The 13668-nt window shown below is 42.5% G+C and overlaps 1 protein-coding gene across 6 annotated transcripts in view; it reads right to left on the bottom strand.

Annotated features, from left to right (window-relative positions):
• The window catches only part of LOC132398334 (nuclear transcription factor Y subunit beta-like), a 39615-nt gene extending 27216 nt beyond the window's left edge, over positions 1 to 12399 (bottom strand). The window contains exon 1 of one of the 6 annotated variants that reach the window (XM_059977596.1): positions 12354 to 12399. In XM_059977596.1, the coding sequence (XP_059833579.1) occupies positions 12354 to 12398 (45 nt within the window). In that variant the 5' untranslated portion in view covers position 12399. The other 5 variants (XM_059977602.1, XM_059977601.1, XM_059977598.1 and 2 more) reach the window with 5 other exon arrangements.
• Between the last annotated feature and the right edge of the window lie 1269 nt (positions 12400 to 13668).

Raw genomic sequence — 13668 nt, 5'->3', positions numbered from 1 at the left:
CAACCTGACAAACAGTTATCCACCACTACTCTCTGGCATCTCCCATCCAGCCACTGTTGAATCCAATTTACTACTTCAATATTAATACCTAATGATTGAACCTTCTTAACTAACCTTCCGTGTGGAACCTTGTCAAAGGCCTTACTGAAGTCCACATAGACAACATCCACTGCTTTACCCTCTTCAACTTTCCTAGTAACCTCTTCAAAAAATTCAGTAAGATTGGTCAAACATGACCTTCCACGCACAAATCCATGTTGACTGCTCCTAGTCAGACCCTGTCTATCCAGATAATTATATATACCATCTCTAAGAATACTTTCCATTAATTTACCCACCACTGACATCAAACTTACAGGCTGATAATTGCTAGGTTTACTCTTAGAACCCTTTTTAAACAATGGAACCACATGAGCAATACGCCAATCCTCCGGCACCATCCCCATTTCTAATGACATTTGAAACATCTCTGTCAGAGCCCCTGCTATTTCTACACTAACTTCCCTCAAGGTCCTAGGGAATATCCTGTCATGACCCGGAGACTTACCACTTTTATATTCTTTAAAAGCTCTAGTACTTCCCTTTCTTTAATCATCATTGTTTCCATAACAACCCTATTTGTTTCCCTTACCTTACACAATATCCTTCTCCTTAGTGAATACCGTAGAAAAGAAATTGTCCAAAATCTCCCCATCTCTTTTGGCTCCACACATAGCTGTCCACTCTGATTCTCTAAGGGACCAATTTTATCCCTCACTATCCTTTTGCTATTACTATAACTGTAGAAACCCTTTGGATTTATTTTCACCTTACTTGCCAAAGCAACCTTACATCTTCTTCTAGCTTTTCTAATTTCTTTAAGATTCTTTATATTCCTCGAGCACCTCATTTATTCCATGCTGCCTATATTTATTGTAAATCTCTCTCTTTTTCTGAACCAAGTTTCCAATATCCCTTGAAAACCATGGCTCTCTCAAACATTTAACCTTTCCTTTCAACCTAACAGGAACATAAAGAATTGTCATATAGATGACAAGTAACAATGGACCCTCCTTGAAAAACTCTAATAAATTTCTTAAACATGACCTAGCACGCACAAAGCCGTGTTGACTCTCCCTAATAAGTCCGTCTATCCAAATACTTGTAGATCCTATCTCTTAGTACTCCTTCCAATAATTTACCTACTACCAACGTCAAATTTACCAGCCTACAATTTCCCAGATTACTTTTAGAGCCTTTTTTTAAAAAAAAACAGAACAACATGGGCTATCCTCCAATCCTCCGGCACCTCACCCATAGATACCAACATTTTAAATATATCTGCCAGGGCCCCTGCAAATTCAACACTACTCCTTCAAGGTCCGAGAGAATACCCTGTCAGGTCCTGGGGATTTATCTACTCCGATTTGCCTCAAGATAGCAAGCACCTCCTCCTCTTCAATCTGTATATGTTCCATGACCTCACTACTCACTGTTTGCCTTATTTCCATTGACTCCATGCCAGTTTCCTTAGTAAATACAGACACAAAAAACCCATTTAAGATCTCACCCATTTCTTTTGGTTCCACACATAGCCAATCACTCTGATCTTCAAGAGGACCAATTTTATCCCTTACTATCCTTTTGCTCTTAATATACCTGTAGAAGCTCTTTGGATTATCCTTCATCTTGACTGCCAAAGAAACCTCATGTCTTCTTTTAGCCCTCTGATTTCTTTCTTAAGTATATTTTTTGCACTTCTTATACTCAAGCACCTTAATTGCTCTGTTTCCTATACATGTCATACATCTCTGTTCTTCATCAGAGTTTCAATATCCCTAGAGAACCAAGGTTCCTTATTCTTATTCACTTTGCCTTTAATCCTGACAGGAACATACAAACTCTGCACTCTCAAAATTTCTCTTTTGAAGGCCTCCCATCTACCAATCACATCCTTGCCAGAGAACAACCTGTCCCAATCCACATTTTTTAGATCCTTTCTCATTTCTTCAAATTTGGCCTTTTTCCAGTTTAGAACCTCAACCCAAGGACCAGATCTATCTTTATCCATGATCAAGTTGAAACTAATGGTGTTATGATCACTGGAACCAAAGTGTTCCCCTACAAACACTTCTGTCACCTGTCCTAACTCGTTTCCTAATAGGAGATCTAATATTGCATCCTCGCTAGTCAGTACCTCTACATATTGATTTAGAAAACTTTCCTGAATTTACAAACTCAAACCCATCTAGACCTTTAACAGTATGGGAGTTCCAATCAACATGTGTAAAATAAAAATTCCCTACTATCACAACTGCCTCTATCACGTCTGAAACATCAAAACCCTGGAACATTAAGCTACCAGTCCTGCCCCTCCTATAGCCAAGTTTCACTAATGGCTACCATGTCATTATTCCACGTGTCAATCCACACCCTCAGCTCATCAGCCTTTCCCACAATACTCCATACCTATTCACATCTATACAACTCTATTAAAAAAATGTAACACAGGGTGAAAAGCATCCCAGAAAATTCAAAGTAGCTGTAAACAAACAAATTTGAGTTTCAGGTCAGAACTGAATATACACTGAGTGGTCACTTTATTAGGTACCTCCTGTACTTAGTAAAGTGGTCACTGAGCATATGTTCGAGGCCTTATGCTACCACTTGAAGTTTCGACGTGTTGTGCATTCAGAGATGCTCTTCTGCACATTACTGTTGTAATGCATGATTATTTTAAGTTACTGTCCCTTTCCTGTTGGTTTGAACCAGTCTGGCCATTCTCCTTTGACCTCTCATTGACATGGCGTTTTTTCCCACAGAACTGCCACTCACAGGATGTTCTGCTTTTCGCACCATTCTCTGTAAACACGAGAGATTGTTGTTTGTGAAAACAATCACTGGAATGAGTTGCAGTGTAACATGGGAGTAAAATCAAAAAGGGTGATGACTAAAAGTGTATGCAGTACACGGAATAAGGTAGATGATCTTGTAGCACAGACGTTGGTAGGCATGACATTGTGGGCATCACTGAGTCGTGGCTGAAAGAAGATCATCATTGGGAGCTTAATTTCCAAGAATACACATTGTATCAAAAAGACAGGCAGGTCGGCAGAGGGGGTAAAAATTGAAATCAGAAAGAGATTACATAGGATTGGAAAATGTAGAAGCCTTGTGTGCACAGTTAAGAAGCTACAAGAGTAAAAAGACCCTGAAGAGAGTTGTATTATACAGGCTTCTGAACAATAGACAGGATGTTGGCCACAAATTACAGTGAAAGATAGAAAATGCATGTCAAAAGGGCTATGTTACGACAGTCATGGGGGATTTGAATATGCAGGCAGATTGGTGCTGGATCCCAAGAGGGGAAATTTGTAGAATGGCTACGAGATGGCTTTTTAGAACAGCTTGTGGTTGAGCCCACTAGGAGAAAGGCTATCTTGGACTGGGTATTGTGTAATGAATCAGATCTGATTAGGGAGTTTAAGGTAAAGGAACCCTCTGGAGGTGGTGATCATAATGACAGACTTCACCCTGCAATTTGAGAGGGAGAAGCTAAAGTCTGAAATTCCTAAGGTGCAGGATAGATAACAATTTAAAGAAGTTGACAAGGGGAGTCAAAAGCAACATAAAAGCAAAGAAATGGCATATAATAGAGCAACAATTAGTGGGAAGTTACAGGATTTGAAACTTTTAAAAACCATCAGAAGGCAACAGAAAAGAAAGCCATAAGGAGTGAAAAGGGGAAACATGGAGGTAAGCTAGCTAACAATATCAAAGAGGATGCCAAAAGATTTTTCAGATACAGTACATATAGAGTAAAGAAGACGAGAGTAGATCAGACCACTGGAAAATGGAGAGGTAGTAATATGGAACAAGGAAATAACGTACAAACTGTACAAGTAATTTGCATCTGCCTTCACTGTGGAAGACACTAACAGCATACTGGAAGTTCAAGAGTGTCAGAGAAGTGAAAGTAATTGCTATTACTAGGGAGAAAGTGTTTAGGAAGCTGAAAGGTCTGAAGGTGGATAAGCCACCTGGACCAGATGGCCTACACCCCAGGGTTCTGAAAGTGGTGGCTGGGAGTTGTGGAAGCATTGGTAGTGACCTTTCAAGCATTACTAGATACTAGCTTGGTTCCGGAGGACTGGAAAATTGCAAATGTTACTTCAACTCTTCAAGGAGGGAGGCAGCAGAAAGGAAATTATAGGTCAGTTAGTCTATAAGACCAGAAGACATAGCAGAATTAGCCCATTCAGCCCATCAAGTCTGGTTTGCCATTCCATCATGGCCAATCCTGGATCCCACTCAACCCCATACACCTGGCTTCTTGCCATATCCTATAAGACCATAAGAAACAAGAGCAGAATTAGGACGTCAATGGTTGGAAAGATGTTGGAGTTGACTGTCTCAGGTACTTGGAGACACATGACAAAATAGGCCAAAGTTATCATGGTTTCTTTAATGGAAAATTTTGCCTGACAAGTCCATCAGAAAATTCTTTTGAGGAAATAACAAGCATGATAGACTAGGTGCCAGAAGGGGCTGCTGGACAAGTTGAGAGCCCATGGTATTACAGGAAAGATATTAGCACGGATATAACATTAGTTGATTAGCAGGAGGCAAAGTGGGAATAAAAGGAGTCTTTTCTGGTTGGCTGCCGGTGTCTTAACGGTGTTCCACAGGGGACAGTCTTGGGACCACTTCTTTTTACATCATATGTCAGTGATTTAAATGACAGAACTGATGGCTTTGTGGATGTCATGAAGATAAGTGGAGGGGCAGAGAGTTTTGAGGCTGCAGAAGGACTTAGATAAATTAGCAGAATGGGCACAGAAATGGTAGATGGAATACCATGTCAGGAAGTGTATGGTTATGCACTTTGGTAGAAGGAACAAAAATGTAGATAATTTTCTAAATGGGTAGAAAATTTCAAAATCTTACATGCAAAGAGACTCGTACAAGATCGCCCTTTACCTAAGAAAGGATGTGCTGACATCGAAGCGGGTTCAGAGGAGGTTCAAGAAAATGATAGGGGAATTCGAGGGTTATTGTATGAAGAACATTTGATAGCTCTGGGCCTGCTCGCTAGAATGAGGGGGAATCTCATTGAAACCTATTGAATGCTAAAAGGCCTAGATAGAGTCAGAAGGTAGGGAATATGTGAAAATTGTTGCCACAGACAGCTGTGGAGGCCAGGTCAATGTGTGTATTTAAGGCAGAAGTTGATAGTTTCTTGATTAGTCAGAGTGTCAAAGGATACCCAGAGAAGGCAGGAGAATGGAGTTGAAAGGGAAAATAGATCAGTCATGATGAAATGGCGAAGCAGACCTGATAGGATGAGTGGTTTAATTCTGATCTTATGGTTTAATATCCGAGGAAATCAGCAATTTCTGAGATACTCAAATAACCCCATCTTGCACAAAAAATCATTTCACAGTCAAAGCCACTTAGATCACATTTCTTCACCATTCTGTTTGGTCTTAAGAACAATTGAAACACTTGACCATGTCTACATGCTTTTATGCACTAAGTTACTGCCACATGATTGTTTGATTAGATATTTGCATTAACGAGATATACAGGTGTACCTAATAAAGTGGCCACTGAGACTACGGATCCTATTCAGTTCAAATTTCATCACCAATGAAATATTTTCAAGATGATTGCTTTTCAGAACAAGAGACTGATGTTCACAAACCTGACATATGTTTCCAATATTTTCTACCTTACCTTACTGATAACTACCTCAGTAATTGGAAAACTTTACCTGAAACTTCATACTGCAACTAAAATGAATAAGAAATTAGAATAAAAACCAGATTCCATGATTTAGACTTCAAATGGAAAAATTTGACTTCAAAGTGAGGCAAACAAGTCAAGCTTCTACAAGAAAACAAAATTAACCAACGTGAGCAATACTAACTTAAAATTCTTTTCCACTTTGAAGGGGATCTTTTAAATGAAATAGTGGCTCAGATAAAAATTCAGAATCTCAAACATGCTGGCAAAAAGAGGCTGTACATTAACACAGCTCAATTCTGTCCCATAAAATACTTTAAACGTAGAACACTACAGTACCACAATGTACCACAGTACCACACTTCAGCCCACAATGTGTTGTTGATCTTATACCCTACTCTAAGATCAATCTAACCCTTCCCTCCACCTAGTCCTCCGTTTCTCATTCATGCTTTTAGCACTAGGTTCATTAGCAGGTAATTATAATTGTCACATATGTGGAATTCTATGCCACAGCAAAATATGGAAGGATAACCCAATTCAATACAGATTGCAGAGAAGGAAAGCCCATATTCCAACCAACCAAAAGTGACAATCTTTACTGTGTTACTTTCCAGAACATTCTTTCTCCTCCGCAATACTAAAATAAAACTCAGCTGTGCTAACAATTCACTGTTTAGGAACAAATACCACCAAATTCAATTCACACTGAATATTTTCTTATTTAGTCAATCTAAAACAACATCTGAACTACAAACGACGATTCATACTGTGCTATATGGTGCAGCGCAGCAGCACAGCTGTTAGCGTAACCCTTTACAATGCCAGCTATAGGATCAGGGTTCGATTCCTGCCGCTGTCCATATATTTCCCCTGTGGTTTTGTAGGTTTCCTCCAGGTGCTCCGGTTTTCTTCCACGTTACAAAGACATAGTTAAGGTTAGTGAGTTGGGTGCGGGGGGTGGGGGAAGATGCTATTTTAACACTGGAACAAGGCTGCCCTGCCCTTGCTGATTTGATGTAAACGACACACTTCACTGTACGCTTTGATGTACATTCAACAAATAAGGTTAATCTCTAATAAAGATTGAAACCTTCAAAACTATTATCTGGAAAAATTTGCTGAAATATTCTTCCAAAACAGTCTATAGGTGCCTGACTTCTTCAACTATCTAAGTTTGCTGACATATTTAGGGACTTCCGGCCAGCTGTTCTCCTCAGTCTGCACACTGAGCTGTTACAGCAGGTGCATCAAAATTATCTACATAAAACATGCAGAGCAAGCACAAGCTACTCTGCTTAATTGGCCAGAGCAGTAGGCAAGTCAAACTTGAGTTTCCTCTCACCCTTTTCAACCTGACCTACCAGGAATGCTGACCTATTCTTTCTTACATGTGCTCATCCAGGTTCCACATTCCCTTGGCAAAGTTTCTCCCAAAATTCCTTTTCTGTGCATTTGTGACTCTTTTACAAATGGCACAATCCAAAGATCATGTTTACAAACCGTCCAGAAACAGCTATTGAGTCACTGAACCAACAAACATTCAGATGACCTGGGAAATGCTAAAGTTCCCCCAGCATTAAGTAGGCAGAAATCTCCCAGTTCCCCTCAATTGCTCAAATGTATCACCAAACAAATTTTCCTTCCTATTGTCTTTGCTCTGCTCTTGCACAGTTGTATCCAGCATTTCAGAAGTAATTAAAGCATATCAGGCCATCTGGAGTATGTAAAACGTGCTACTTCAGAGGAAGTTCTGTTTTCAGTCGCAGCTTAGTCTCAACAACATGGGCTCATTAAAAAACGTAAGTTAACAATCATGAATGGCTCCACATTTATTCTTCCAGTTTTGGCTTCTTACACATTTATCCAATGCTTCAGGATCGCCAGTGGCCATCACATTATACACCAACTAATCTCCTGCTCTCCAGTTGTGGCCCCGTGTGGAATTATTTTTGTCAAGTTGAGAAACTGTGAGTTAAAGCTCCACAGTAGAGATCAGAACACAAAGGTTAGGTTAAACTCCCGTGTCCTACAAAGAAAGATCTGCATGGTTGAGAGATGGAGCACTGTATAGTTCAGAGGAAGACATGTTAAAACAGGCAGTAAATCGCGTGCTGGAGGAAGTCAGCAGTTGAACAATACCTATGGGGAGGGGGGGGGAAGGAAATGTTGACTTTTGGATGAAATCCTCCAACAGAACTAATTGTGGAGAGGATAATCAGTATATAGACAAAAGCCAGAGGTGATTGGTGAACTGAAGATAACGGGCAAATGGAGACCGTTTGTGGGTTGGGAGGCAGAGGCAGGTGGTTGCAGTCCAAGAAATGAAAGGCAGAGGGAGCCAGGTACATGGAGGTAAGGTTCACTTGACTGTCTCCCAACTCCAATCCTCCTCCCCTATCTAGCTCCATCTGCTCATAATCTTTCACCCTCCTCAGTCCACCCATCATCTACAGGTCCCTGTTTCACCCCTCCCACTGATTTACACTGGATATCTACCCCCCCCCCACCCTCCATATTCATCCTGATGCCAGGTTTCAACTCAAAACATCAATTCCTTAATTCCTTCCACCACCACCAACCCCCTCCACAGATGCTGCTTGACCTTGTGAGGCCCTCCCGGAAGTTGTTCAGATTGTTTGTTGCTCTAGACTGCACCATCTGCAGTCTCGTATTTGTCACCATTGTCATCACCAGGCAGATTTCACTTTTGTGGGTGGGACCACACTACGTGCAGATTAGCTGTTATAGGAAAACAGTGGGAACAAAACAAACACATTCAGACACCCCATTCAACCCTACCCAGAACACAATGAACATTGCTTGAAATGAACCCCAGAACAGATGCACTTCTCATATGCAAATTGGAGTTGAGTCTTCCACACTGTGCAGGGCACAGTTCAATCTAGCCTATGCAATTCACAAAGGTCTACAATATGCTTAGAAGCAGAAACAAATTCAAAGTTTCTGAAAAGTAGACACTGGGCTACACAATTTGTTGCCCTATTCTTGAACCACAGGATAAACCATACTGGCTTCACTAGAGTGATGAAATGTTAAAAAAATTGTAATAACTATAAGAACTTTGGGATATTCTGAAATAGCAAAAAGGTACAACAGCGGCTATATTTCATTAGGAGTTTTAAGAGTTTTGGTATGTCAACAAAGACTCTAGCAAATTTCTACAACTGGTTGCATCACCGTCTGGTTTGGAGGTGCAAATGCACAGGTTTGTGAACTCAGCCAGTGCCATCATGGGCACTAGCCTCCCACACCGAGGGCATCTTCAAGAGGCAATGCCTCAAAAAGGCGGCATCCATCATTAAAGAACCCAATCACCCAGGATATGTCCTCTCCTTATTACTACCATCAGAGAGGAGGTACAGGAGCCCAAAGAAGCAAACTCTAAACAACTTAGGAACAGTTTCCTCCCCTACGCCATCAGATTTCTGAACGAACAAGGAACCAACCCAGGAACACTACCTCACTATGTTTATGAGTTTTTAATTGCACTGGATTGCTGTCACAAAACAACAAACTTCATGACATATGCTAGTGATATTAAACTTGATTCTCATTACAGTAATGGAACTTTTTTTTCATTTCTTCTTAAAAGCAATTTTTCCACCCTTCCTTAGGCACCTGCAAAACACTGGAGATTTTCCCACATGTAAATGTGCTGAGTAACACAGCTCTCATTGTAGAAAGGGTAGGTACTGCATGAATCTCACACAAAACATACCCAACATGGGGTTATGCAGATAATTTAGACTCTTATCAAGCACCTACAAGCATTTACCACTGAGGGTGTTATGTGTCACTGGGCCTGCTTGTTGTAACTGACACTTTCAGTATTATTGATCAGTGGATGCCAAAACCGCAATGATGTACTGCTGTTGTAGCAAGTGTTAATTCATGGTTGAATACTACTGAGGAAAATGACATCCACGATATAATTGTCATCTTTCCTAGATTGCCCATGCATATTTGCTCAACAGAAGCTAATCAAATTAGTTTTATTTTGTATTTGATATGAAATAAACTGCTCATTTCCATCCTTAGCATTCAGTTTATTGCTACTTCATTTAAATTGGACACAGGCAGCCATTTGCAAGCTGAAAACAGAGCCTGGTAATAAAAAGACCAAAAGAGCAACAATGTCAATTGCCCTAATTAAAGAAAATCCAAGTACAGTAGGTTGATTCGTTGATTCTTCTGCACATGTGCACACACACACAATTTGAACATTCACACAAGTGTTAGCATAAATTTTAAATTGCTATGTTATAAAGAGAAAACAGAAGCTATGACCAACATCAATGAATTTATCTTTTGGAACTTGCCTCGCACAACTTTGACATTCAGTAGCTATTCATTGCTTGTATTTTGTGACATCCTCAAAGGGAATGTACAAATTCAGGGCTTTACTTTTTTTAAAAAACTTTCTTCAGGGGCAACTTTGACAGCTGACCTAATGAGATTGTCAGTTTTAATCATAAAATAGCAACACGATTTGCACCTGCTCTTTCACATTTGAGTGAGCAGTGAGGTAAAGTACATACTCAGCTTGAAAATTCACACATCTGTCAATTTGAAACTGGTAAGGGTGCAAAGAGGTAGTACCACAAAGCAATGGCAGAATAAAAATGCCAGAGCATAAGAACTTAGAGCCTGCTGAAAGCATGGTTACCTCCCTAATGAGCTAGAGATGTTCACTCAGTCCAAAGGGAAATCATGTGGGTTAACTCTACCACCTCATTCTCATTTGGCTTGGAACAAAAGGGAAACCTTACAAACTGCAATAAAACAAAACATTCTGACTTGGTGCATCACCGTATGGTATGGAAAAGCACTTCCCCCAATCACAGGACTCTGCAGAGATCTGTAGATGTTAACTTCCCACTATTCAGGACATTTACAAAGACAGGTGTGTAAAAGGAGCCTGAAGGATCATTGGGGACCTGAGTCACCCCAACCACAAACTGTTTCAGATGCTACCATCTGGGAAAAAGGTACTGTAGCAAAAAAGCCAGGACTACCAAGCTTTGGGACAGCTTCTTCCACCAGGCCATCAACTGATTAATTCATGCTGACACAACTGTATTTCTATATTAAGTTGACTGTCCTGTTTTCACTCATGTACATGATGTAAGTAATAAAGTCAATTCAATCTGCCCAAATAATGAGAGCTTCAATCTTCATCTTCCATCCCTCCTTCCCCAGATTGCCCACTTCCCTGCACACCTTCTTTCCCCAGTGTTTCCCTATTCATATGACTTAACCATATCTCCCCATGATTCCCACCCTCCATTTAACTTGCAGCCTCACTTTCTCAATTAGGATGCACTTCCACCCCTCACAATCCACACTGACTGGCTCTTCCTGCATAACAACCAAAAGGTTCTACCTTCACTTTTCCCTCCTCCAAATGGCTGGCTCGCACACCACCCACCACCACTACCTCCGCAACCTCTGCAGGTTCCCCATCATCCACTGTTTCTATCCCACCCCAGTCCCCATGGGCTTCCCATCCTCCTCTCAATCCCACCTCAATGGGCTCTTCATCCTCCTCTTTCCACCCCAGAGGTTCCCTCTCACCCCTTTCTCCCAAACACACACAAGTACGTACACGTACTCCGTCCTTTGTGCCCAACCCCCACATCGGCTCCCTATCATCCACTCACAACCCTCCTCTCGCTTGCTACCTCTCTTCCCACCCGCTCCAACGACCCCCTATCCGTCTCTTCCACTCTCCCAACATGGGATCTCCAACCTCTTCTTTCCCTACCCATCAGGGTACCCCTTACCCCTCACTTCACGCCTTCCCATACAGGCATCGCCTCAATCTAAACCCCAGCCCTCAGTCCAAAGCCCCAGCTCCAGGCCTATGCATCGCGGTCTCTCCTTCCCGCCTCCACAGTGTCGCGCCCGGCCTGTCCCGTCGGGCCTGCCCCCCTCTCCTCACAGTCCGGGGATCGGTGAGCGGAGATGTGGGTGCCGGAGCCCCGGGGGTGGCATGCGGTCGAAGTCGGCTGGTGTAGGGCCCACCCAAACCTCGGGCTCGAGTTGCGGCAGGTGGCCGAGCAGCGGGAAGCGAACATTTGGAGGGGGGGCGGTCGGAAAGGCGAGAGCGAACGAGGCCCGGGGCTCCGGTAAAACTGAAGCGGGGGAAAGGGGAGAAGGAGCGACGCCTCAAGCCGCGCTGCCGCCGTCCGCTTAGCTGACAGGAGACGGCCGCCAGGTTCAAGCGCCGAGCCCGGAGCCACCGGTAGCGATCATTGGCCGAGCGGCGACAAACCTTATTGAAGCGCAGCCGGAGCCCTGGTTGGTTGGTCGCAGAGTCGCCTGTGGTTGGACAAAATGGCTGCGGAGGAGCCAGTCCCAGCGCGGAGCTGCACGTCCGGGACACGGCCCGGCCCGCCCTCCCTCCCCCGGCCGCCGCACGCCCCTCCTCCCCGGCCGTCACCACCCTAACTCCAACGCTGCCGATCTCTCTTCCTCCCCGGCTCCCCACAGGCCCCACCCGCCGGCTGATTCTACTCTCTCCCGTCAGAAGCATATCGCCATTGTTTCACCGCCCCCCTCCCCGTCTCCCGCAACTCCTCCACCGTCAGGTCCCCACACTCAGCTTTCAGTGTGTACACAGCACGGAGTTGCAGCTCCAGGACCCCCATCGGTTCACAAACACAAGAGATTCAGCAGATGCTCTCAATCGTGAGTAACACAAAAATGTTGGAGGAATTCAGTAGGTTGGGCAGAGAGGAACGAACATTTGACGTTTTGGGCCGAGACCCCTCCCTTTCATCAGGATTTTATGTGTGTGTTTAGGGTTCATTAGTTCTCGTTGTGTCCCCAGCACGGTGCTGCTGCAGCTGCACGAGCCCCTCCCCGCCTCTCGCCGTGTCCCCATCTCGGAGCTGCCAACATAGAGCTGCACCTCCAGGATCCTGCAGTAAGCCACTTACTTCATTCTCTATCTCGACCAGAAAGACCCCTTACTCCCACTTCTTTGTCTCGCTTGGTCTATGTCCCCAGCATAAGCCGCACTTACAGAATTACTCGGCTTTCCTGTTCATTCCATTTCTTAATTGCAAGCTGCAATTTTTGAGTATCTGACTTTAAACTTGTCCGCATCGTGGAGCCACGAGATCATCTGTAATGCCCCAGCACTTCCAGGGCCTTGCTCCTATCCCTCTCACACTCCACACCAGAAGTACAAAGTTACACTTCTGGGATCTTCCTACAACCCTTCTCTTGTGTCCCTGCATACCGTCTGTTTGATTGCTGTCTTCCCCTTGTCATTCTATTTTGTCACTGAACTCAGCAGAGTCTACACTCTGAAGAAACAATGCTTTTAAATGTGGAAAATGAGTGATATTTAATTTGGAGACATATAAGACTACAGATACTGTAAATTTTTCTCCCTCCGCTCTGTGGGTATAAGACAGTGAAGTTCTTTTTCCCATTTTTAATTTTTTCTGATACTCCTGGCTGTATTTTCATTATCATATTATAAATGATGGCTACTAAACCCTCTGGCAAGGATTCAGAGCTAAAATTTTTTCCGTAATATCCATTGGACATAATTTCGGAAAAGACTAACATAATATTCAAGAAATTTCTAACTTGCAAGTATCTAAAAAAATGAGTTTCAGGCAAATTATATTTATTGGACAGCTGTTCAAAGGACATAAAACTTATTTAAAAATAGATCGCGAAAACATGTTATACCTTTTTTTCATAACACAAAGGCTTGGTCCATAAAAGAGGGCTGAAAAAATGTTAGATATAATAGGGCTTGATAAGATAAACTTATTCAAGCCGAAGAATTTACGAAATTGAAACCATTTTTGTAATGTATATTTAACTATAGGATTAGTTATTTGTTTATTCAATTTAGATAAAGCAAAAGGAAGCGAAGATCCTAAAATAGAAAACAGTGGG

This window comes from Hypanus sabinus, chromosome 8 (genome assembly GCF_030144855.1).
Source record: "Hypanus sabinus isolate sHypSab1 chromosome 8, sHypSab1.hap1, whole genome shotgun sequence".
NCBI lineage: Eukaryota > Metazoa > Chordata > Chondrichthyes > Myliobatiformes > Dasyatidae > Hypanus > Hypanus sabinus.
This window is presented reverse-complemented; position numbering and strand designations above follow the sequence as displayed.